Here is a 25,861-nt window from a genome sequence, read left to right as displayed (position 1 = left end):
CTACTGTCTGCAGTATGTATACCTATCGCTTAAATCAGGCCTCTGTACCAGATGGCTAGAGGATAGGTAATGTGAGGCTGTTTTTTTTTTAAAAAAAGGCTCCAGAGGCAATCCTGGCAATTACAGGCTGGTGAGACTAACTTCAGCACCAGGCACATTTGTTAAAATTATGGTAAAGAAATAAATTATTAGACACCTAGATGACCATGGTATGTTATGGAAGAGTCAACATGGCTTTTGAAAAGGGAAATCATGCCTCACCAATCTATTAGAATTCTTTGAGGGAGTCGTCAAACATGTGGACAAGGGCGATTCGGTAGATATAGTATCCGAGAGTTTCTGAAAGTTCGAGTACAAGGTCCCTCACCAAAGACTCTTAAGCAAAGTAAGCCGTCATGGGATAGGAGGGAAAGGTCCTCTGAGAGATCAATAACTGGCTAAAAGATAGGTAATAAAGGGTAGGAATAAATTATCAGTTTTCGCAGTGGAGAGAGGTAAATAGTGGGGGTCCCCCAAGAATCTGTACTGGGACCAGTGCTATTCAACTTATTCATAAATGATCTGGAAAAAGGGGTAAACAGTGAGGTGGCAAAGTTCACAGCTGACGCGAAATTAATCAAGATAGTTAAGTCCAAATCTGACTGTAAAGAGTTAAAAAGAGAACTCACAAAACTGGGTGACTGGGTAACAAAATGGCAGATGAAATTCAATGTTGATCAGTACAAAGTAATGCACATTGGGGAAAAAACCAATCCCAACTACACGTACAAAGTTATGTGGCATAAATTAGCTGTTGCCACTCAAGAAAAAGATCTTGCAGTCATTGGATAGTTCTCTGAAAACATCTGATCAACATTTTGCAGCAGTCAAAAAAGCTAGCAGAATATTAGGAAGTATTAAGAAAGGGGTAGATAAAAGACAGAAAATATCATCATGCCACTGTATAAATCCGTAGTGTACCCACACCTTGAATACTGTGTGTAGTTCTGGTCACTCCATCTCAAAAAATATATATTAGAATTGGAAAGAGAAGGACAACAAAAATGTTTAGGGGCATGGAACAGCTTCCATCTTAGGGAAAATTAGAAGGATGTGACCTGTTCCTTTTAGAGAAGAGACGATTTAGGGAGGGATATGATAGAGGTCTATAAAATCACGAATGGTGTGGAGAAAGTAAATAGGGAAGTGCTGTTTACCCCTTCACATTACACAAGAACTAGGGGGTCATCTAATGATATTAATAGGAGGCAGGTTTAAAACAAACAGAAGGAAGTACTACTTCACACAACACACAGTTACCCTTTGGAACTCATTGCTAGGATTTGTTGTGAAAGACAAAATTATAACTGAGTTCAGGAAAGAATTAGGTAAGTTCATGGAGGATAGGTCCATCAAGGCTATTAGCCAAGATGGTCAGGGACACAACCCTATGCTCTGGGTGTCCCTATACCTCTGACTGCTAGAAGCTGGGACTGGACAGTGGGATGGATCACTTGATAATTGCCCTGTTCTGTTCATTCTGACTAAAGTATCTGTCACAAGCCACTGTTGGAAGACAGGATACTGGGCTAGTTGGACTATTATTCTGACCCTGTATGGCCATTCTCGTGTTCTTTTCCCCACATGTGTTACATTTAGTTGTTTCATCTTATCTTTACAATGTAAACCTTTTGAGGCAGGGACCAGTTCTCTCTCTGGATATGTCTACACTAGACATGCTGCAGCTGCACTCTGTAGCACTGTAGTGGAGGTACTACAGTGATGGAAAGGGTTATTTCATCATTTTAGTTGACAGAAAAATTCTTCCGTTCACTTAGTGGTGTCTGCGGGCCCAAACAATGTAGTTAAATTGACGTGACTTTGTAATGTAGACCATCCCTGTGTGTTTGTGCAGCATAGTGAGATGCAGTTGTCAGCTGGGTATTAAGTGCTACCATAGTACAAATAAATATCCCACTTGCAACTACCCAGACTTATTCAGTTTCCCCCCACATAGTTTTTCTAAGTCTCCAAATGTTTTTAAAGGACATTGTAGCCAAACCCTAACTTGGGCAGTGTGCTTCAGCCTTTGTTAGAAAACACACCCATATGGCATATACCATTCAACCGCCATCTCAGAATTACACCCATCCTTTTCCTTTCCATTTAGCTGGAAAGCAGAGCTTTATGTTGCAAGATACACCAGTTACATGGCTATCACTGCCTTGTGGATTAATGTGCAATGGGAATAAACAGTTTGGACAACAAAACAACCCAAATCATCCTGATGCTTAATTTAGTAGCAGTGCTGATTTTATGGAAGCTGAGTTTACGTGCTCTCTAGATCTCTGCTAGGGAATCTTTCTAGCTCTCGATTGACCAGCTATCTTGTAACATTAACTGGTCCATAAATCTGTGCTATGATTGTAGAGTTCCTGCTGGAGTCTGTTTTGTTACATATGCTTCTGAAAGCAGGCTAGAGACTTTTGTGTGTGTGTATGAAACTTTGATACCAGTGAAAGTGACACGAGCATCAAGAGGAGAATAGACTCATTGGCTCAGAGTGCCAGGCATCATATGCAATTATTTGTCTGACCTTTAATCTCAGTGTTTCCTGTGCCAGTGGGTCCATTGCTTGCTAACACCACTAGTGAGAAAAGTATCCTCCTTTATTGTGGCCTGTAGTCATCCTGCTTCAAGCTTTGATCTCCTCATATAGCATTTGCTAAGCCAGGTTGGCCTTGGTGATGCTACTTGGATGGGGGATCTCTTAGGAAATCCCAGAATGCTTCAGAAAACAGGTTAATGCAGTAAGTGGTTTTCTTCTGTTAGTTGCATTAATGCCTCAGCTGACAGAGATGTCATCTCTTGGATGAAACGTAGAATGGAGATTCTGACCATTTGTGATTCTTAAGGGTCCATGGCCTTTCTACAAGAGGGTGTGAACTGAGGTTGTTTACCCCACTGTCTTGACCTAATTCTAGTTTCTGTAACTGTTCCCCCTACAGTCTGGCATATGTGTGAGAACTGTTGAACCTACTATGTTTCCACAAGGAGGACTGTGTTGCAGTGCTGGGGCAGAGTGACTTGTAAAATAAGTAATGTTTGTAAAGGGCTTTGGGGATTCATTAGGATGCAGAGAACTGTTCAAGTACAATCATGATAAGAATCTTGTATTTATTTGTCCACTGTCCAACACGTCTCCAGACTTTTGATTGACAGAGTTACTCAGCATAGTGGAAAAAGCTATGGAAGGGAGAAGAGGCAATATGGTAATACTAACACCTCAGCTGTTCAAATAAGAAATCAAAGCAGCCTAATACGGTAACACTGTGCATGAGAACTAAGCATGAAAGGTGATGCTGATCTGTCAGACTGATGGGAGAATGCTACTAAAGTTCATTAGACTCTAAATCTTGATTTCAGAAAATCCTCACCATACCTTGCACTGCAATCAGCTGGCATGCAAGGATCTCTGATGTCTATTCCTAACAACTCCTCTGATACTTTTTAATGGGAGGCTAATGTAAACTCCCACAGTATGAATTGATTTCTGAATTCTCTACCCAGCTGCTCTTCTTCTGACTGATAATAGACTGCTGCCCTGGTTGTGTTACTCTGGTGGTTTTTAACATCAGGAGAAACGGGATTGGGACTCCATGCATTTTCAGCAGTTCGATATTTGCTCTCATATTTTAGAATAGAGCTGGAGCAAATTACCCTCCCTTATTTTGTCACGTAAAGGTCACTTCTATTGATGTTTAATTTCCCCAAGAGATACCTGAAAAGTATCTGGAACATTACCATTGAAAACTGCCTTTCTTCTTTAAAATCTCTTTTATCCAAATGTAATGGCCCTTATTTAATTCAGATAAACTGAACTGTTGGCTAGCTGTTAACAGAGAGGCAGGATATGATGATGGCTGTAAATTCAGCATTTGATTTTTTAAAACAAAAATTTTCGGGAATGAATTAAGACATGACTTCAATCCCATGGACTAGCTTTAGTTAGAAATTGACATGTCTATATATAAACATACCCTTTTATATGTTTCTATTTATACCCAGGTTTCTATATATATTAATAAATGTGCTTTGATAGGAATATTTGTCACATTTTCTAGTGTATTTTATTGTGGGAAAATGTAATCGGAAAAAATGCATTTAGTTCTTGTGGGACAGTAAGGTAAAATAACTACTCGTGTGAACTAGATCTTTTTTTAGTTACAGGCGCTCCAGAAATAGCCAAGTGCTAGCCCCAACATGAACTCAGCATGCATTTCCTTTTTGCCAGGATTCGCTGGCCTGTTTGTCTAACCCTTGTAAGGACAGCGGTACAGTGTGCAGTACCAGATATGTGAACTTTCATGTGGAATGAACCTTTAAGTGCACACGGCAGTATATGGAAGTTAACTGAACTATTGTTCTCTCTGCCTCTTTAAATTCTCTGTCTGTGTATAGGAAAGATGCAAGGTGTTGGAGTGTATAGTGTTCCTCTTATTGAAATGGTATCTGTCCCCCCGAGTGAAACGAGGAGGTGGTTAGAGTTATTTAGCTTACACAGTACATTGTAGGGTTTAGGTCTTAATAACAATATCTGAATAACCATTTTTAGTTGCAGTTTATTAAAATGGATCATTCTGTGGCTTTACTTTGAGTTCACAGATGTTGGCCTCCTTATTAATGAAATGGTGGCAATATTGTGATTTTAAAAACTGTTTCATAGGAATAGTTACAGGGAAACATATGTAAGCACACAGACTAACATAAATACATGCGTGTGTGCAGGTTTTATGTGTGGTATGGTGATACAGTTAATTGATGTATCATATGGATCTGTAAACCTAATTGGTGTGTGCACTTGATGTAGCAGTACTAAGTTTGCTAGTTTATATACAGTATTTGGTACAGTATTAGTCAATGCTGAATCAAGAAGAGTTGTAGAATGTTTATATACAGCCAGGTACATGGGTCTTTGGTGCAGAAGTGCTCCAGTTGGGTAAGGATGAACAACGTGGTTATTCTGTATGCCAATCCTATCTTTCTAGATGTGATACAGGGTAGTTTTATATTGAAATATTTCTTTTGCTTTTTGCATGTTAGTCAGCTCACTGACTAAAGCCCAATACGTCTGCCCAAGCTGTGATCTGTTCCATATCTTCCTTGTACTGTATCTGTACATATAATTACTATAGGGTATTGCTTTGTGAGCTGCATATGGTGATGCATATCTTTTCTGCTACTGTTAGTATACTGAATAAGTACCACTGCTTTGTAGACTTTGGGTACATCTCCCAGAATATAATAGTTGGGGTTTTAATTGGTATGTTTGTGTTAAAGGTTTTTGTAAGATTTTGTGTATAAAAATCCAAAGTGTTTGGAGTTGTGAGTAGTCACAGCAAATAATTGTGAAGTGTGTGTGCATATTGAGTGACCTAATTGCCCATATTTTCACTAGCAGAGGTTAGAGCTGTTTGAGTTTAGTTTAGCATTTATTGGGAGGTAGAGGAATTCAGCTTAATCCTAGCTAAAAAATTAACAAATTGAAGGCCAAAGTCATAAGAGACACACTTCCTCTGAAGTGCTAGAAAAGGAGTAAAGATGATGTCTGATATCTTACACAAACACACGTGAACCAAGAGCTCCTGTGGGGCACCAACTTCATCAAACTATGGGAACAAACTTTTAAAAACAATGGATTTAAAGTGGTTATCAGTGCTATCCCTAGTCCTTGCAGACTGAGCATTAAAGTTTCCTATTCTATCCGATTCTGTTCCTCTGTTAGTACCTATCCCCATCAGATGTCAGCCTTGTTCTGAGATAAAATTTTCAAAAGCAATGAAATGCAACTGAAAATCATTGAGACATAAGCACCTAAGTCATGTAGGTGCTTTTAACAATTTTACTCCTCATCTGTGTACAGATATTTCCAGGTTCATTTTGGAGGGGGATAAAATAGCAGCATCAAATACAAGCTTCTGCAGGATAGCAAAGAAACCCAGGGGTTTGGCTCTGCCAAACTTCATCAAATGTTAACCAGGCAGCCTGTCTAAAAAAGCCATCTCTAATAGGTTTCTGCTCCATTACTGAAATTATCACCCTTTTGCAAAGATCAGAGTACTGACATATGGGTCTGTGGAAACTGGGAAAGAATTTGCCAAGAGATGTACTTGGATAATATGGCAGTGAGTGCAGAATAAATGTCTAGACAAAAATTTTATGTGTACCAGGTCATCTCCCAGCCAGTAACTGGAAAGCTACTGAATTACTTTTGGTTTTATACAATCGTTAAAAGAAGTTGGGTCCAAGAAGCCTGAAGTTAAAAACCCCAGTTACTATATTAAGTGTTCATTTTTCAGTGGGATAACCTTGTGTGACTTCATGCTGGCTTAAGACAACTGTTAATCATAAATAAGTGTCACGGCAAAACACCTTAACGAGGGTGGGAACAAAAAGGATAGTAGAGTCTGTACAAGAGTGAGTAGGCAGCATCCTTTTGTGGTTAAAGTGGGGGATTATCGTGTCTGTTCTTAACTCTACCACTGATTCTCTGTGTGATTTGGGTAAGTCCCATAACCGTTCTGTGTCTATTTCTCCATCTGTAAAATGAGTATAACACTTATTTTCTTTTTGTAAAGCATTTTGAGATCTTTAAATGAAATGTGTCGTAAATGTAAAGCATATTATAAGTGATATTGGGCCAGATTCTCTGATCAGCTAAAGCCATTTCTGTTGTATAATCTGTGCATAATCTGCGTGGGCAGGGTAGGGCATGGTGGAGCAAAGATTTTCCCAATTGGCTCTTCTGCAGCTTTAATTTGTGCCTGGGGCTGTGTGGCTCAGGATCAGGGATCTGCAGCCAGCTCCCTAAGGAGGTTTGTCTGGCTGGATGTACAACAGAGAGAAAACGTAGCTCTGGAGTCTGTAGAGCTTGTTTACTTGTGCTAATACTGGGGAGTTTGGGACAGCAGTAGAACTCGGACTAATTCCTCCATATACCATATTGCTGTTTTTCAGTTGGAGGCAAATTGTCCGAAGCTTATTCTTATCCCAGACTATTTATTTATTTATTTATTTATTTACTTTTGGGTCTCTTTCTGCTTTTAGTATCCCTGAGAGTTGAACGTTTTGCTGGTTGCCTATATACCAACACCCAGCTTCTAGCCGACGTTATGCCATGATACTGTCCAGTCACATACAGACGTACCCTTGCAAGCAACCTGCTCTAATGCCCACGTCAAGGAGACTAAGCTGAGTAGATTCATATAGTAGAAGCCAACTAAGGACAGTCATCTTCTGGGTTATACACTAGTCCTTGCTGTGGGCTAGAATCCCCTGAGGACCAATGCTGTGCATGTGCAGGAGTACAGCTTCACACACTCAGCAAAAGTGTCCCAATGTTTTTCTGTGAGCTTAGGCTTAAAGATCTGGTCCTGTTCCCACTGATGTGAGTAAGCATTGCTGTTCATGTCAGTGAATGGCAGCAGGATCAGGACCTTTTGAGAGTCAAAGACTAATTAGAGGAGCCGATCAGGCTTTTATATTAACTGGGTAGCGTCCACCATGGTCCTCAAAGGTTCTGGACCCATGTTGCTCATTGAAAGAAGCACGACCCAGTATCTTCTAAGAAACTATATTATAACATTTAAAAATCAAGAAAATAAAATCAAGAAAACATATAATCAAAGCTAAGCTGTTATTTATACTAAACTAAACACAAATCAAGGTCAAACCAATAAGTTAGTCTCAACATGGGATTGGAATTCAATCATCAAATGCATTAAATCATCAAATTAATATTAAAAATAATCAATCCTTTATAAATAGTAAAGATGATTCTAAGAAGGTGGCTGTTGGGTTATAATTCCTGATAGAATTATACAGAGTCAATCAAATCTGTGACTTTAAAGCTGGTTAAATATCTAAATACTGAAACTAAATTATTATCTAATGTCTGAATCACAACCGATTTTAGAATCCAATTATTATGTAGTGGCTAACTTTTGCCCAAAAGAAACTGATTTTATAACAGACTTCAACAGAAGACTTCCAATAAGCAAACTCTTGACAGCTCCTTGTGACTTTTAAATACAGGACAGAAAACACTTCGGTGCGTATCTTTGAGACAAAGTTTAAGGCTGTTAAAATATGGGGAACTTTTTTTCTGGCCCTTTCCCTGTATGGACTTTCTGGATGCTGTCTCATGTGCACAGCCAAACCTTCTCTTCCACACCCTAAAAATACGAAGGCAGGGACATCTCCCAGCTACTAAAACAAGATAAAAACAGGAAAAAAAATAATTAAGATAAGGATGTATTTGTCACTTTAAAAAATTCATTGGTTAGGTTTTTTTTAAGAATTAAACATTCCCCTGCAGAGTCTGCAACTGAAATGATGCAGCCTTATGGTAGGGCAGGAATATCTGAAGGTGTAGCTGATGGGATCTGTTTTCATTGTCAGCCTAACTGCAAAATGTGAACAACGTAAATGGCGAAAAGTCGATTAGATCATTAAAACTGAATGTTAATAATCTAAGATCTTAGGAACGCAAAGGCACATTATGTTAAAAGTCATTTTTAAAAATGAATGTGCTTAGTGCAAGAGAAGATAATAAAAAGGAAATATACCCAACCTCCACTTCCCTCCACCACCCACTCTCTAGAGAGGCTGGTTGACCTTTCTTTTGAGTTGATACGTTGCTTTCAGCACTATTTACATCCTTATATAAGCACGATGTCCTCAGTTAATCTCTTCCTAAAGTCTAAACATGTTTCTGTTGCTGCCTCTAGTACTTTACCTTTATAAGGATTTAAAATCCAGTGGTATTGTAGATGCTGGGATCTAGAAGCGCCCCAAATTAAATTGTACTTACCCTAGGAAGTGGGCCAAGTAGGATTAAATGTAGGTTATGCTGTGAAGTTGGCTTTTAAATAGCAGCAGAATGCTTGCTTTCTTCAGCGTGACAGATGAGCTACCTCAGTATATAGGCAATTAGAATTCTTCAGCATTACAGGCTTTGCTTTTTGTTTCTCAGAAACATCTCCTGACCCCTTTGTTTTTATTTTTTCAAATTGAGCTTAGCATGGTACCTTCATCAAAACTCTGTGATAACTGGGCTCAGTGGGAGGAGCCCAAAAGCAATGAAAGGCCTGAGGTGAGGGAGCTGCCACAGACTCCAGAAATCAACAATTACAGGGTACCAAAAATGGGGGATGGAGGAGGAGGTCGCAGGGGCAAAACAGTGATAGAGAGGGACACGGAAGGGGGAACTCTGGAGAACACTCAGTGCACAAAGGAGTCAGTGGATGCTTCCCAGATGATCTTGAGAATGAAATCTTTTATCCAAAGAATACTTACAGCACCTTTGTTTTAGCTTAGCAAAACCTAATGTTTTGTGCTTCCCCTGCTGGCTACATCTCTGCTAGTTAATGGCTGCTACTTGACCCTCAGTGAGGACTGTTTTGCATAAACAAGGAAAGACTAAAATTAGCATGGTGTTTTTAGAGCTTCATTAGAGACCAAGGGACAAATAAATCTTTATTTACTGACTAGTAAAGGGGCAAATCTGTATGGAAACGAAGTGTTTTAGGAGTCTTTCAGAAAGATCCACTTTACCATGGGAAATTGGGACATGAGGGGGAATCAGAACGGTGTAATTAATAATACTTCAGTGTCTCTTAAATTGTCCTGGATGAACTATGATCAAGAATGACCTTAATGGTGTATGTTTGTTTGTCCTTAAATTTTATCTGAATTTTTTTCTTTTGAGCTAGCCAAAATACTGATAGGTTTCTCTCCAGACTCAATATTTTCCCTTATTAAAATTGCCACCCCTTCTCTCTGTTTTAGTTTGCTTAATTCTTCTGAATTTCCCTGGTGTTTCAAATTCCTAACCTGTCCCTGTGTTGAACCAGTCAGTGCTCTGATAACTTTCTGTGCCCCCATAGAAAAGTGTCCCTCCCTTTCAGCAATCTTGCCAAGTTGGCTCCGCACAGTTTGTGTAGAATATTTTGCTTTTTAGGTAACTTGCACTTTGAGCCTTGTTCTGTGTTATTTCCAGTCTCATCAGCTCTTACAGCATGACCCAGTGGATACATTCTCTAAGATACTGGGTCCCAACTTTGAGAGGCAGCTGTACCAGTTTACCAGATAGATGTCATCTGTGCTGGCCAGTGCTGACTGTAACCCATTCAGTTGAGCAAGCTTTAAATCACCATGAAACCGGGGCTACTAATCAGTCTTAGAATCACAGTCAGCCCAAGCTCCATGATGAGTTAAAGGTGGCCTGACTGACCAGTGGCCAACAGTAGCACATATGGGCCAAACAGAGGATCACTTTTCATGCAGGGATGTCCTTAGTGTTCCCTGATTAATCTTGGCTTTGGACCTTCACAGACAATGTCCCCTATGTGGGTAGAGTCTTCTGATCTTGAGGCTCCCAAGCGTTCTCTCTTTTCTCTGGATCCCTCCTTAAGACTCCATTTCTGACAGCAGGGCTTGGTTTCTGAATTACCGTTGTCCTTCCCCTGTAGATTTTACTGACTTGCACATTACTTTATGGGTGAGACCATGGCACCTTATTTTGTCTGAGACATGCTTGCTAAATTACCTTTTAAACTGCAGCAGGTGGCAGCTGCCTCTAACATTGTTTTTACTTCAAGGGTGGCTGGCAGAATGCCTCCTCACCAGGGATACCAGCTTCATACAAAAGCAAATTGAATTGTAGACTACGTCAGTTGAGTTGGAGTGTGTGTGCACTGAATGAAAGAATATTAGAAGTTAAAGATGGAAAATACCTATTAGATCATCCATTCTATTCCATCTGCCTAGAACAGGATTTTTTGATAGATACAGGATACTTTTTAATCTATGGCTTTGTCCAGTCTAGTTCTAAAAGTCCCAAGCAACTGAACTTTCACTACTTCCTTTGGGAAACAATTCCGCTACTAATGCAACTCACTGTTGGGAAGTTTATTCCTGAAACTCAGCTTCATTTTTCCCTGCCTTGGTGTTAACCCACTAGATCGGAAAGATCTGATTGTAGAGGGTGGAGGGGTTAATAGTAGGAAGTTATTGTAATATGGTATTTTGAATATGAGGAAAGAGCTGACGCATTTGTCTAGTCAGTATTTGTACAGGATTTTGAAGCTGTAATGCTGTATGTAATAATACTAAGAATCATTATCTGCCTTGTGCTAGCAATCTGATTCTCAGACATTTCTTTACATATGCCAGGTGATTTTACTGTGGATGTTAAAGGGTCACTGGCAACTAGTTTTCATCCTCAAATTTAGATTTTATAAAGTGTTTTTTGTTCTGGTTTTGGAGAATAGGATTGGAGTTAGGGAAAAGGAAGCATCTATTGAACCTTTGAATTTGTTTAAATAAAAAAAAAACCTTTTAACATTCTCGTGCCGCATTTTGAATCCAAATAGAGTTTTGCTAGAGCATGCAAACCAGATAGTGAAACAAAGAATAATTAGAAAGTGCAACAGATAGTTCTGTCTCCCCGTTCAAAGTGGGTGAAATGCAAAAGCAAACAACAAGGATGTAGATTTCAGAAAGCAGGAGAGCCTTAATGCTCATCCACCATGTAGCCGAAAAGTAATGTAGGGAAAGCAATTTAAATAATTCTTTCTTGGATGTAATTGAATACGTGGGTAAAGATATACAGGAATTATTTGGGAAAATGCTATGGCCTGTGACTAGATGGTCCCAATGGTCCCTTCTGGACGTAGATTCTGTGAATCTACATTTTAACTCACTTGAAATTATACAACACACTTCAAACTGATTAAAGTAATTATTTTTACCCAGTTCACAATTAACCTGTGAAACTCACTGCCGCAAGATATTAATGAGAGTTTAGAATTCAAGCAAGGATTAAATAATCATATCATAAAGATGCCAGGAAAGATTTCCAAAGGCACAAATACTAGTTAGCCACCAAACTCCTGCTGAAAGTCAGAGAATTTGGAGACTGTCATTTCTGCTTTAGAAGATCTTCCCCATTCATTTATATATCTTATCTGATCTAAAAGAGACCAAACCGTAAAGCTTTAAGACAATTATCAAGCACTTGTGGCATAGGATTAGGAAAAAGCTTCCTGCATATAGTCATGCTATTACATAATTGTCTATTGATGGGTTGCTTTCATTTGAAATACCTGGTGGTTGGCTACTGTCTTGGCCAGTCTAGATTAGTTGGAGTGGTGTTCTGACTCAGTACGGCAATTCTTACGTTGGCCTTTAGTTTTTAATAAAACTTACTTCAAAGGCTTTAATAAAATGGCCAAACCCGATCATCTGCTCTGTGGAACTTACATGTTGCACTCTCCTTTCTAGATGCAAAGTTAGCAAACCCTGCACTTCCAGAGATACAGGCGTTTCCAGTTCTCCACCCAAAACACAAGTTTATCCTTTGACAGCTCGTACTCAGTCCATCCCTTCCCAGTTAAAAGCCCCCAGAATGAAGTGGGGGTGTTCTCCCTTGTGGCTCAATTATTTCCTGACGTGTCTGTTTTTAAAGTTGTTTTATTTGCAGTGGTGGCATCAATAGCAGCTGCCATATAGTACTGTTGAACATTCTGGTGCTGCTGAGGCTAATAGTGGCATTCTGCTATTGCATCTGGTCACATACAGGAGTGTAGTATGTCAATCCAGATCAGTATTCTGTTCACATATCATCTTTGTGAACTGAAAACCTAACACACATTTATATTCCCAAATGTAAAACATGAAGATCCCAAATCAGAAATGGAATTGCCAGGTATGTTCTGAATTTCAAATATAATTTCTAACACTGATCTCCCTTCTGTTCTTTTTGGAATACTTCCCTTTGAAGACTTCAAGGAATCCACTCCCATCTAATTCCATTGAACAAAGATAGTGTCTAAAACATGCACTGACATACTGAGATTTCAGTTAGGGGCCTTCGGGATTTTAAAATAGTTTTTATTATACTGAAGGCAAAAATTATGACAGACAGCAAAATCCTGACCCTGCTAGTATGCTACTTAGAAAGCAAAATATTGCAAATTCTTGAACAATAGGATTAGATTGGATTTGTTCTTAACAAAACTTTCTCAGAAGCTGTTGTCACCCCTAGAGATAATTTGAATAATTAGAATCATAGAAATGTAGGGCTGGAAGGAACTTTGTGAAGTCATCAAGTTCAGTCCAACAACGCTGAGGCAGGACCAAAGAAACCTAGACCATCTGTGACCAGTGTGTGTCCATCTTGTTCTTAAAAACCTCCAGTGCTGGGGATTCCACAGCCTCCCTTGGATGCCTATTCCAAAAGTTAACTACGTGTATAGTTAGAAAGCATTTCCCAATATCTAACCTAAATGTCCCTTGCTGCAGATTAAGCCCATTCCTTCTTGTCTTAATTATCAGTTAACACATTTCAACTTCAAAGTTAACTACAAACGTTAGCTCTTGGAGCAAGATTGTGAGTTGTGACTGTTACCACCATTTTATAGTGGGGAAACTGAGGCAGAGATGTAAAACTAGTTGTCTGATACCACAGAGAGAGTCTGTAAAGATGAGGTTAGAATTCAGGAGTTCCTGTCTCCCAGTAGTCTGCTTAGATCACACCTCTCTCAAGCAGTCTGTGCCTTTATGCAGTTCAGCAGCATTGGCAGAATCAGCATCTCACTGGACTGCCACTTAAAGTGGGCAGGTAAAAAGAGATTGAAATAGTAGATGCATGGCTGCTGTGTGTCATAGCAAAAGGCACATTTGAAGTGTCTGAGGTAAGAGAATACCATATATATTTGCTATATATTTCTTTTTAAATTTCATTTTGTACCTAAAATGCTAATGAATCATTATAGATTGTCTGTTTGGTTAGGTGTTTCTGTGATTCACATCACTACTCAGCTGTTTGTTGGGTGTATATATTTTATTTTTAGCTTCACAAGATGCAGCGAAACGTGTTTTTAAATTATCACTAAAGAATTTCACCAAAAATTGGTTGCTTAATATAGGTAATCTTTTAATAAAGGTGGAGCCTGGTTCTGCTTAATAAATCTGGAGGGTCTATTAAAGGTGGCTTGCAAGGGAAGAAAAACCTGATTCTGTGCCTTATAATGCATCTTTATGATGTATAAAGAAGGCCTAAAAGGTGTACAGTTTTCCTCTTAGCCTTTTATTCCTGCTAATTGCTGTCTAGGCTGAAAGACTGATGACTAGGCAAGCCAGTGAAATGACGATACCACAGGAGCCGAGAGTGCAAGTCGGCCAGATGAGACAGGATGGGACTTTTAGTCAAACTGTTTTTAAAATAAAATTATCAAAAAATGTGGGGAGAAGGGTGTATATTTTTATTAACATCTATTTTACTTCAATGACTATCTAGAATGTTAGTCAAAGTGTGTATTTGCTAGAGATTTACTCTCCACAACCCATCCCTTCAACAAAAGGATTGATTCTCTCAGTAACATGACCTGCCAAAAAGTCCTCCAGCAAAGCCAGAGAAGAGAAGTCTTGATTGACATACTTAATATTTCTGAGGTAACAAGCCAAAAAAATAAATGTGGAAAACAACAAAAACCCCTCTGACCTTCTTTTTGCATCATGAAGTGAACAAGGGCACAACCCCATCTTTAAAAAAATCCTTCATAGTTCACCTTAAAGAAAGTTGCCTAAATAAGGATGGTTGATGGAATAACTCACCTTCCCACATTAAGCATCTTCCACCAAAATAACAAGGATGCCACAGATACAAAGATGAGGTGAATTCTGTCATAGAGAATGTTCTATACTTTGAATTGTTTAGTGATGGCAAATGGCTTGGTGATGTCTCTAACTCCATGACCCTACACTTAGTAAATGATTCTTATTTTCTATTTGAAATGTAAAATTAGATAAACCAGTTAGTTCTTCCTTATTCTGAAAAGGACAACAGAGATGGAGTAAAAGGCTGTGTTTATATAATCTAGAGCTAATTCAATAGATTGTGAATTGTTTGGGAAAGGGATCTAGTTATCCTCTGTCTTGCATAATGCTGAGCATACTTTCTTTTATTTATTAAGTTCTAGAACTATTATTCTGTTGTATTAACATCTAAATGACTGCATGCTCATTTCTCTCCATCCTGAAATGTGATAGATACCAACAGCTCATTGAAAAGAGTGATGCCTTCTAGTTTGAAAATAAATGTCTTGACTTCTGGAGCTTGCCTTGATGTTACCTCCAGATCTTCATGCTAACATCAAGAGAAGTATTGCATGGGCAGCACAGTATCCAGCTAATGTTATCTCAGTCAAGGAACAAAGCCCACTAGTTTTAAATGGTGTCTCCTGAGAAATTGAGAGAGGTTGAGAGATCTGCAAATCTCACAAGGGACTACAAAGAAAAAAATGCTAGGAAACAGAGATCAGTGAGACTTTCAGCTCACTAAGCATGTCGATCTTTTAAATTGCAAATCATCGTTCTAATAACTCACTCTTGAATAAGGTCCTTTCAAGATAAGACTCACTGGTGCTGTGGAGCTGGTATTTAAAGTATGTCCATCTGCATCTAAACGAGTAGCTCCAAGACAATCAGATTATGCAGTAGTTAGTTTGGTGAGAATATCGCCTAAGTGGAATGGAAACTTCATTTTGAGTCTAATATTAGACCTTGCTTTGGAAAATTCCTTTTAAATGATTACAAGCTGGGAATAGCAAAAGAATTTAACTTTCGACAGACAGCATTCACCAAGAATTTGTTTTTAACTGCTTATGTTGGGTCCCTGGGAAAGCAGATGTGAAAATCTTACCGAAGTGAATTGACTTGACCTGATGCAATGTTTATATCAGTCGTTGATAAGTTTTCCTCCCTGGTCTAATTTGTTCAAGATATTTTCATTCTTTGAGCATGAGCGAGCCTGGGTTGGAATAGTTTGAATGCCTGTTAGTCTAATAATCCAAATCTTCGTGCATCCAGACATTATTGCCTATAAAGGGGTCTGAGCAAAGGAAACAAAAGTTGGACTATTTTGGTTATGGATCGCAGAGTGGGTGGCTTAGATGCCAGGCTGGAGACCAACAAAGGGGATGCAAAATAATGCCCAGTTCACAATAGACTATGTATAGACCGCTATACCTGTGCTTCAGCATGTAGCTCTGGTCTGGTCTGGTTGGTTGGTTATGTCTTGTCAAACTCTTTGATCCTAGAGTTTGAGGTACTTTTCTACATAGCTTTGCAATTAAGTGAGTTTCAATGATGGCTATAGAAACTGGTGACCAAATATGCTTCTTTCATTCTTAGAACGTGATAATGCCACGGACTATGAAACAAAACGTTCTTCTTCGAGTGCTTGCTCATATCCATTCCAATTAGGTGTGTGCGCGCCGTGTGCACGTCCGTCGGAAGATTTTTACCCTAGCAACACTCAGTGGGTCGGTTGGGCGCCCCGTGGCGTGGTGCCGCTATGGCACCAAATATATACCCCTGCCGACCCGTCCGCTCCTCAGTTCCTTATTACCGCTCATTCTACCAGGGCTCAGGCCTCATCGGCCGCCTTCCTAGCTCGAGTACCTATCCAGGAGATATGTCTAGCAGCTACATGGTCTTCAGTACATACCTTCACTTCCCATTATGCCCTGGTGCAACAATCCAGGGAGGACGCAGCCTTCGGCTCTGTGGTTCTACACGCTGCAGTATCTCTCTCCAACCCCACCGCTACAGTCGGCTTTAGGCCGATTCGCCCGATTCCTGGGAATCGGGCCCCGCGCTTTAGGCACCTTCTAAGTTTTTTTACTTACCCTGGCTGCGGTCTGCTCTGGGATCTTCCATGGCCCCGCTCCCCTGACCAAAGCGCCGGGGGAGCGCAGCTGCCCCACAGCCCCGCTTTCTCAGCTGGAGCTCTGACCAGAGCGCTGCAAGCCCCGCGACCCTGCTCTCCTGGCTGGAGCTTTGGCCAGAACGCGACAAGCCCCGCGGCCCCGCTCTCCCGGCTGGAGCTCTGACCAGAGCGCTGCAAGCCCCGCGGCCCCTCTCTCCCAGCTGGAGCTCTGACCAGAGCGCCGCAAGCCCCGCGACCCTGCTCTCCTGGCTGGAGCTCTGACCAGAGCGCCGCAAGCCCCGCGGCCCCACTCTCCTGGTTGGAGCTTCGGCCAGAACGCAACAAGCCCCGCAGCCCCGCTCTCCTGGCTGGAGCTCCGGCCGAAGCGCGACAAGCCCCGCTGCCCCGGCTGGAGCTCCGGCCGGAGCGCCGCAAGCCCTCTCCTGGCTGGAGCTTCATCTGGAGCACGGCAAGCCCCGTGCCCCTGGCTGGAGCTCCAGGCCCTTTAAATAGCTCCCAGAGCCCTGGGATAGCAGGGCTATTTAAAGGGCCAGGGCTCCAGCTGCCTCTGCTGCACCCCCTGCCCTGCCCGCACCAGCCCCGCCCCCCGTTGCCTGCAGCCAGCTCTGCACCCCCTGCCCACAGCCAGCCCCTACCAAACCCCCTGCCCTGTCTCCAGCAAACCCCTGCCACACACCCCTGCCCGCACCAGCCCTGCACTGCCCACCCTGCCCTGTCTCCAGCCAACCCCTGCTGCACCCCCCTGCGTGAAGCCAGCCAGTCTCATACTCCTGTCTCCAGCCCTGCCAACCCCTGCTGCACCCCTCTGTGGCCCTGCCTGAAGCCAGCCCGCCCCATACTCCCCTGTCTCCAGCCATCCCCGCACCACTTGCCCTGCCTGCAGCCAGACCCTACCTCCAGTCAGCCCCTGCCCTGCCTCGAACCAGCCCCATGTCCACTGCTGCCCTGCAGTTCCCAGGCCAGTAACCTGCACACCTGCTTCAACGAGGGGGGCAGGAAGCAGCAGGAACCCACACATGTGCACAGCCCCAGGGAGTGGTGGGGACCCACACATGTGAAACGGCAGTCATTAATAACCAATCAACAGCATATATGATGCAATGTACATAATATACAATTTTATTATTTATATAGTTATGGAAAGTAAATAATACATGGAAGAAATGGAAGGCTTTTTTTTACACTTTTTTCTTTTTAAGTCATCCCTGCCAGGGCCCTGCCGAAAGTGTTCGAATTGGGCCCCGCACTTCCTAAAGCCGGCCCTGCCCACCGCCTAGGTAAGGCTTGGGATTCACCTAATTGGAATGGATATGAGCAAGTGCTCGAAGAAGAAAAGATGGTTACTCACCTTTGTAACTGTTGTTCTTCGAGATGTGTTGCTCATATCCATTCCACACCCGCCCTCCTTCCCCACTGTCAGAGTAGCTGGCAAGAAGGAACTGAGGAGCGGACCGGTCGGCAGGGGTATGTATTCGGTGCCATAGCGGCGCCACGCCAGGGGGCGCCCAGCAGACCCACCGAGTGTTGCTAGGGTAAAAATCTTCCGACGGACGTGCATGCAGCGCGCACACACCTAATTGGAATGGATGTGAGCAACACATCTCGAAGAACAACAGTTACAAAGGTGAGTAACCGTCTTGTACAGTAGGTGGCAGAGAAGATTTTACGAGTTGTTAGTACACTCTGAAATAAGCACAGAAATGACATCGGAGGGAGCTTCATTGCCACTAGCATGTCACATTTCAGCTTTATCTTCTTCATTTTAATTAACCATACTTTGACGGCAACCTGAATTTTTTTTTTTTATGGACTAATTTCAAAATACTCTTGCTTTCTGAAAGAACTCCCTTTAAGTAGTATGCCTTACATTTTAAAAAAAAATTATAATGTTATGGGCTTGTCTCCTTGCCTGCCAATCTCTTGTTTGGTGGTGGGCAGAGAAGGCAGAGACAGACCACCACCACCAAACACAATCGGACCTACCTCTCCTCCCCCACATCTCCCTGTGCACACCCCTGCCTGCTGCTACTTCAATTTCAACTTTGTTGCTAATGTTACAGAGTGTGAGGAAATGCATGTATGGGAGCTCTGTGCAAAGCAGTGTAGGGGTGTGATGTCCTGGTGCTGGTGTACAAGACAGGAAGTAAAGCTGACCATCAACAAAACAATGAAATGGACTTGACACCAAGTGCTGACATATGCACAGGGTAAACAGACTGGGAGGAATGTTCAATATGTCTAACTGTTCAGCTCTGGTAATCTTAGAGGCAATTTGTGATAGCAACAGGAACAGCATTTTCATATGGAAATCTGATTTATTTTTTCTTTAAGCTGATAGTATCCCTTTAAGCATCTACTGGACTGTGGTTGCTCAGCTCTGTTCTAGAATGTGTGAAGCACAGTTTCTTATGAGTCTCTTATTTTTATCCTTTGCTCATAATTCCATTTCTAATCTCTGAGTCTAAAGTCATAATTGTTAATCTTTCTCCATGCAGGCAAATCTCATCTGGCAATAGTACAGCGAGTCAACAATGAAGGGGAAGGAGACCCTTTTTATGAAGTCCTGGGGATTGTCACATTAGAAGATGTGATTGAAGAAATCATCAAGTCTGAGATTCTAGATGAAACTGATTTGTACAGTGAGTAAAAGTATTTTGTGCTTTTTCTTTAAACATCAAAGAGAATTCTTCCAACCTCTGTTCTTGGTCCAGCTACTTTGTTTTACTTAAGATCTAGAAGGTCAGATTTCCACACAAGTCTACAAGCTGGCTGTTATCATTGTCATTTCTGCAATATGGCCCCCTCTATGCATGACTCTCTAGCTGAAACAGGACAGCTTTTTTGTGGAATCCTTCAATCCCAACAGGTTATGTGAGCAAAACTTCAGTTTTGTTCAGTTATCATTTCCCCACCTCAAACAATCCTATTCTGTGTCCTTACTGCGCCTCTCAATATCTCTGTGCTTCTCCTTGATTAATATCCATGTCACCCTTGAGAGCTCTCAGTACCACTCTCATTCTTTGGTAGAGGAAAGTTGGATGATTTCTCTTTAGAGTTGGTCACTGGCAGTGAATTGGTAGAGAGACAGTAGTGATGAGGGACTTCCTTTCCTTAAGAGCACTGTGATTACTCAGCCCCTAATTATTTCTCCTTGCACCACTTAATACAATTCCTTTCCCTCCTTAATGTTAATATATTTTGAGAAGAAGGGAAGGTGTCATGGTTAGAGCCCTAGACTGAGACCTCGGAAATCTGGGGTCCCTTCCCAGCTCCATCAGACTTCCTGTCTCACTGTGGGCCAGTTACCTAATCTCTCTTTCTGCCCACTTCCAACCTGTAGAACTGGGTTACAAATACAGTACTTCTTTTTCTCTCATCCTTTATCTGTCTTAAATGTTCTTTACGTTGGTTGGGGGCAGGCACTGTCTCTTACTGTGTATTTGTCTAGGGCTTAGCACATTGGGGCCTATAAACATGACTGCAATACAAATAATCATTTGAAATACCCCTAGGCTATTCAGATATCCTTTGTTTCATTGTTCCTTTCCCCTTCTGTAAATATTAGGTGAATCTTTCCTAAGTCCATCTCTCCAGCTTCCTAATAGTGTATAATTCTCTGAACCACTTTCAGTTTGTCAGTATTTTACGAGTATTCAGGTGTCAGGAAGTTCCTGTATGACAATCCTTAAAGACATAATATTCTTACCTTAAGTGTATTTTTTAAGGTGTCAGTGTGGCCTAGTGGATAGAGCTCTGGACTGGGACTTAGGAGACCTGGGTTCTATTCCTGGTTCTCACCTGATGGGTGACCTTGTGCAAGTCATGCTTCCTCCCCTCCCCCTGAGCAGGGAGTCTGTCTCTGCCATGCTCTCAGTGAGGCCTGCTAGCATGGAGGAGCCTGTGCAGTGTTGAGAAGGAAACATCTGATTGAAATGCTCAGGGAACAAGAGGTGGACCCATGGGAGGAATGTAGAATGGAAAAAGGAGCCACCGAGGAAGAAGGAACTGAGAGCAGGTCTACACTACGGCTGGGATTGAAGCTCTGAGATCGATCTACTGGTGGTTGATTTAGCGGGTCTAGTGAAGACCCACCAAACTGATCCTCCAGTCGACTCCTGTACTCTGCCCCTGACGAGAAGAGTAAGGTAAGTCGATGGGAGAGTTTCTCCCATCGACCTCCCATGGTGTAGACCCTACAGTAACTCGACCTAAGGTATATCGACTCCAGCTATGTTATTCGCTATGCAGGTTGAAGGGATCGTGGCTGCCTTTCCTCTCTGTCACCAGGAAGTTCTCCTCCAGATCGACACTGGCATCTCGCCGGAGAACCTCGTGCTCCCCTTCGACACCAATCTAAGCTATGTACACTTGAGTTAAACTGTTTGCATAACTCAAATTGCATAGCTTAGATCGACTTTTCCCTGTAGTGTAGACAAGGCATCAGGTGACTACATTCAGTGCAGTTCCTATTGGACCCTGTTCTAACAGACTTTGCTTCCTCCCTTCCCCAGCTGATAACAAGACGAAGAAGAAAGTAGCCCATCGGGACAGGAAGCAGGACTTCTCTGCCTTCAAACAGACAGACAGTGAGATGAAAGTTAAAATATCACCACAGCTGCTCCTGGCAATGCACCGTTTCCTGGCAACAGGCAAGTACTCCTTATTGCAGCTTGCAATCACACAAATGCCTGAGAGCGATTAGATTGTCAGTGGAGGCTGGCGAGGCCGGTGGGCAGTGCTGGCAGGGAGGGAGGCTGGACAAAGGGGTGACAAATAATGCCACTTTTGTGTGTTTTGTGTTTTCTTTTTAAATTCTCTCCTCTCCTGTGTTCAGTGTCGGCATGAACCCTCTGAGACATTTACCAGGGGTGGACCAGTAACTTTAAATTGGTCTGAAAGGTAAGGTTGACTGCAAGTGCCACACTGCATGTATAGAGGCAGTCAGGTTAACGACTAGCAAGTACACCTCATTAGGGAGAGTTCAGGGAACAAACTAATAAGGATGTTGTGCCAACTGGCCAGTTTACTGGAGTGCTGACTGAAATTCCCCTTTGGTGGCTCATCTGGGAAGAGATCCTAGACTTCAGGGGGAAAGTGTAACCTGTTCGTTCCATGGCACTTTGACTCCAAATGAAAACTTCTCTTTGCAAATTAAATGCAAATTGAACAGGTTATGGGATTGTATTTTTAAAATGGATTTCTTGTTGGCCTATGGGGCATGAGTTGGTGGCTTCAGTCCAGTTTTCAGTGGGCAGATGCCTGCATTCTCAAATCACCATGATGGTTGGTCCCCCTCTGGGCAGTCTTTGCAGACAGCCCATGGATTGCGTAGGCTACAGGAACTGGATTTTCTATTCATCATAGAGTTGGTCTCTCTGCATCAGAGATAAGACCCATTAGCAGCAATGTGTGTGAAGCTTGACCTGCTATTGCTCATGCTGCACCGGTTTGGTGTGTAGGCAATGGCTTTCCATGTACAGGCCTTTCAGTCAGCACCTTTCATCATTGCTACTTCAAGTGAAAGGAAACAGTTCAACAGGAAAATGCAGCTTTATAACAAATAACACTTGGTTCATTTATGTGCATGAAGTTCAGTGGAAGTTCCCAAACACCGTCTTGTCGGATTTTTATTGACTTAATTTGCAGGTGCTATTTCTGTGCTTGTCTAGGAAATGTAAAATGATTTTATAATTTAAATCCAAGTCTGGCTGTGAGAGCATTGCTAAGTAAGTCAAACATTACAGTTTGGTTGTTCCAAATGCAGACCAGGATCTGCAGACAGTCCTCTGTCTCCAGAGTCCTGTCCTGAAACCAGCAGTAGCAGGTATTGGCAATTTGCATGTCTACTTCAAGTGTCCCTTGCCTAAATCCGCTTCATAAAAAGCTGGGTTTTTTCACTTCAAATAGTTCTTCTTGGGAAGGTTGAACAGTAAGAGCAAGAGGTTATAAGGTGTGTTCTGTGTGCTATGCATTAATCCCACTGGTGTGAATTTGCCTGCACTCTGCCTCTCACTTTGAGCCGCTGTCCCCATGTGGGCTGTGGCACCTTTCCTTTATTTCTTCTTTGGCTTTACACAGTGGGCCTATCTATAGCAATTTTCTAGGTCTGTGAACAATCGGAGACCTTTAGAAACAAATGCAATAAATAATGAATCCACTGTAACATCATTTCAAAATGAAACTGAAAGGTCCTCGGGACCCCAACTGTAAACCCATTCCCTTCACAGTCCATGAGCAAGCAAGCCCAAACAACTATGGCTTTCTGAGCTCTCAGATGAGCAAATTCCTTTCCCCTTCATGTTGGGAAGATCATTCTCAGTCATCTGAAACATATGTTATTAACTCAAGGAGGGCAAATACATTTGTAATATCTGAGAACTGGAGTATTCTTGTTTCTCCATGAAAATCTGCCACAGGGTACGTAAAAAGCCTGTGGCTGGCCCAGATCGGCTGACTTGGGCTCTGGCTCCAGGCTGAAAAATTGCTGTCTAAATGTTTAGGCTCGAGCTGAGGGTGGCCCATCTACACAGCAATTTTTATCCCCGAAGCCTACGCGCAAGTCAGCTGACCTGGGTCAGCTGCGATCGTGCCGTGGGTCTTTTATCCCTGTATAGATGAACCCTAAGAGGCTCAAAAGACAGGAAAACTCCAATTCTGTAACATATGTCTCTGCTTCCATGTTTCTTAACAACTAATGCCAATTCATTCCCATGAACGTGAAGTGTAATGCCAACTTGTGTCTTGTGTTTATAGAAGTAGAAGCATTTGGCCCATCCCAGATGTCAGAGAAGATCCTCTTAAGGCTCCTAAAACATCCTAATGTCATCCAGGAGCTGAAATATGATGAGAAGAACAAGAAAGCCCCAGAATACTACCTCTACCAGAGAAACAAGCCTGTCGACTACTTCATTCTCATTTTACAGGTCAGGCACGTGACTAGATATATGTGTATCATGATATCTGTCTCCTTACTCCTTCCCTTCCATATCTAAACTTAAATAGTTATATTAATCGTCTTCTTAAGGTTTGGAGCCAGGACACCAGGGCTCTCTTCCTGACTCCCTTGCTAAATTGCTAACCTTGAGCAACTCGTTCAACTGCTCACAGCCTCAATTTAAACCTTCTGTACAGTGTGGATAATAGGCCCCTACTTCTCAGAAAGGATCATCTGTTGAAAATTGCAACAGAAGCGCAGCCAGTATTATTTGGGCAGGCAGCGAAGAAGAATTTTGTGTCCAATTGAAACGGTTGAGAAAACATTGGTAGGCAAAATTTAATGACCGGAATTGAAATTTGGCCAGGACACTCTAGCTAATGCATTATTTTTTCTTGCAAAAAGTGCCATGGGTTGTTTGATAGCTGATCGAAAACTCGTTTTTTATGTTTGAAAGTCTGTACCTCCAGTATCATGGAACAATCGTTTAGTATTAATTTAGGGAAGAGCGCCACCTACTGAATTGCCAACGTCGCTTTCTCCAGCACTGTGGGTTTTCCTGGAGGTCCTCCATCCAAGCAGTAACCCTGGCCTGACTCTGCTTAATTTGTGTGATCTAATGAGATTACAGGCCAAGGTGATGAGGAAATACTTTTTGTCTTTGAGCTTAGGAAGTATATTTTCACATTGATTTCTTCAACGTTCATCTCCTGAGCTTTACTCCTCAGGAGATAAGCAGCAGGAGCATAGGAATATTTGTCCACACTGAGATTGAAACTCAAATGTGTTGTGTTTACAAAATAGCTTTCAAAACAACATTATAGTAATATAATTTATGCTGTAAACCAGGGTTGTAGACTCTCTTATGTGGCATTAAACATAAAGAGGTCTTTATTTTTCCATGATCTTAGTAATAAAGAATGAAAGGAGAACCAAAAAGGTGGTGGTGTGTATCCAGTTGAGCTTTGTTAATATGGATTGCTTTCCATGAGGAATTGGCAGCTCTGTAAACTCCCACACTTCTGCAGTAGATCACTGCAGCTTGAAATACACTGGAGGCAAGATAATGGATCAAGTGCTGTAGGATGCAGTATTGCATGAGCATAATAAAGAGCACACTTTAAGACAAACAAACCATCTTGTAATAAGCAAGCATATGATTAGTAAAAACTAACATGCTGTTTTTAGAAGAAACTTTTCTACATGCCTATGTCACATCTGAAAGTGAGTGTATAAAAAGACACATGCTGTAAAAGTGGTACTAAGGTTTGGTTCTACCAGAACAAGTATCAGCATATAGTAGGTACTTGCCTTTGGTTTGCAATATAGTCAGTCTCTGATCTGGATGTCCCAAGGTATATTAATACTCTTCACATAGGAAAAATACAAGAAAACAAATGTACAGTTCTATAAATTAATTTAATCTAATCTCCAGTAGTCAAATTTACTGATTTCTGAAATGTAATTTATTTCCGCTGGTTAGGCTCATCTCTTCTACACCAATACATTATGTGGCAATTTGTAACTTTTTTTTTTTCTTCCAAATCCATGTTGTGTCATTTAACAACCTTGGGAAAAATGCAAACACAGACCTGTAAAGTGTGGCAGGACACTTCTAGTATCATGCATGTGGAATTTTGCTGCCTGATTCTCAGCTATCAAGCTGCTCAGCATGCTGCCTGCTTGTTGTGTGGCCCAGATTTGGCAAGGGTGACTTTTTGGTGTTTGTAACTAATGAAATAACCAGGTCGCAGAATTGAGGGCCCATTTTTACAGCTAACTGCCAGCTCAAAACTTTTCAACCATTAACTTCAAAGGGACTCCCAAGTGAGGATTCCACCTGCATACATCTAATTTCAGGCTTGGAGTCTATGACTATGTGATGAATAATTGCCAGTAATTACTTAATTGAGTCTACGAGGCCGAACATCATATCTTGAACAAATCACGAACAATATGTTTTTGAAATAATTATAAAGATCAAACGTACTTCTGACACATTTATGCTGATGGATTCCCTTTTGCACTACTCTCATCTTGGACAATTAGACTAGATAATTTGATTGCACTTTACTGCACTAACACACTGCTGCATAGTTTGGATTGAAAATACTGATGAGTAAGGCTGATTATTTTAAAATGGTTTTTAATGG

At 41.6% G+C, this 25,861-nt stretch overlaps 1 protein-coding gene across 1 annotated transcript in view; it reads left to right on the top strand.

Annotated features, from left to right (window-relative positions):
* The window catches only part of CNNM2 (cyclin and CBS domain divalent metal cation transport mediator 2), a 182,736-nt gene that overhangs the window by 141,127 nt on the left and 15,748 nt on the right, over positions 1 to 25,861 (top strand). The window contains exons 2-4 of the mRNA XM_050958004.1: positions 19,270 to 19,413; positions 21,286 to 21,423; positions 23,528 to 23,697. Of these exons, the coding sequence (XP_050813961.1) occupies positions 19,270 to 19,413; positions 21,286 to 21,423; positions 23,528 to 23,697 (452 nt within the window). The remainder of the gene's footprint in view (positions 1 to 19,269; positions 19,414 to 21,285; positions 21,424 to 23,527; positions 23,698 to 25,861) is intronic.

Source organism: Gopherus flavomarginatus, chromosome 6, assembly GCF_025201925.1.
Source record: "Gopherus flavomarginatus isolate rGopFla2 chromosome 6, rGopFla2.mat.asm, whole genome shotgun sequence".
In the NCBI taxonomy this organism is placed as follows: Eukaryota; Metazoa; Chordata; order Testudines; family Testudinidae; genus Gopherus; species Gopherus flavomarginatus.
Note: the sequence above shows the minus strand (reverse complement) of the source record. Positions and strands in the feature narration are given on the sequence as shown.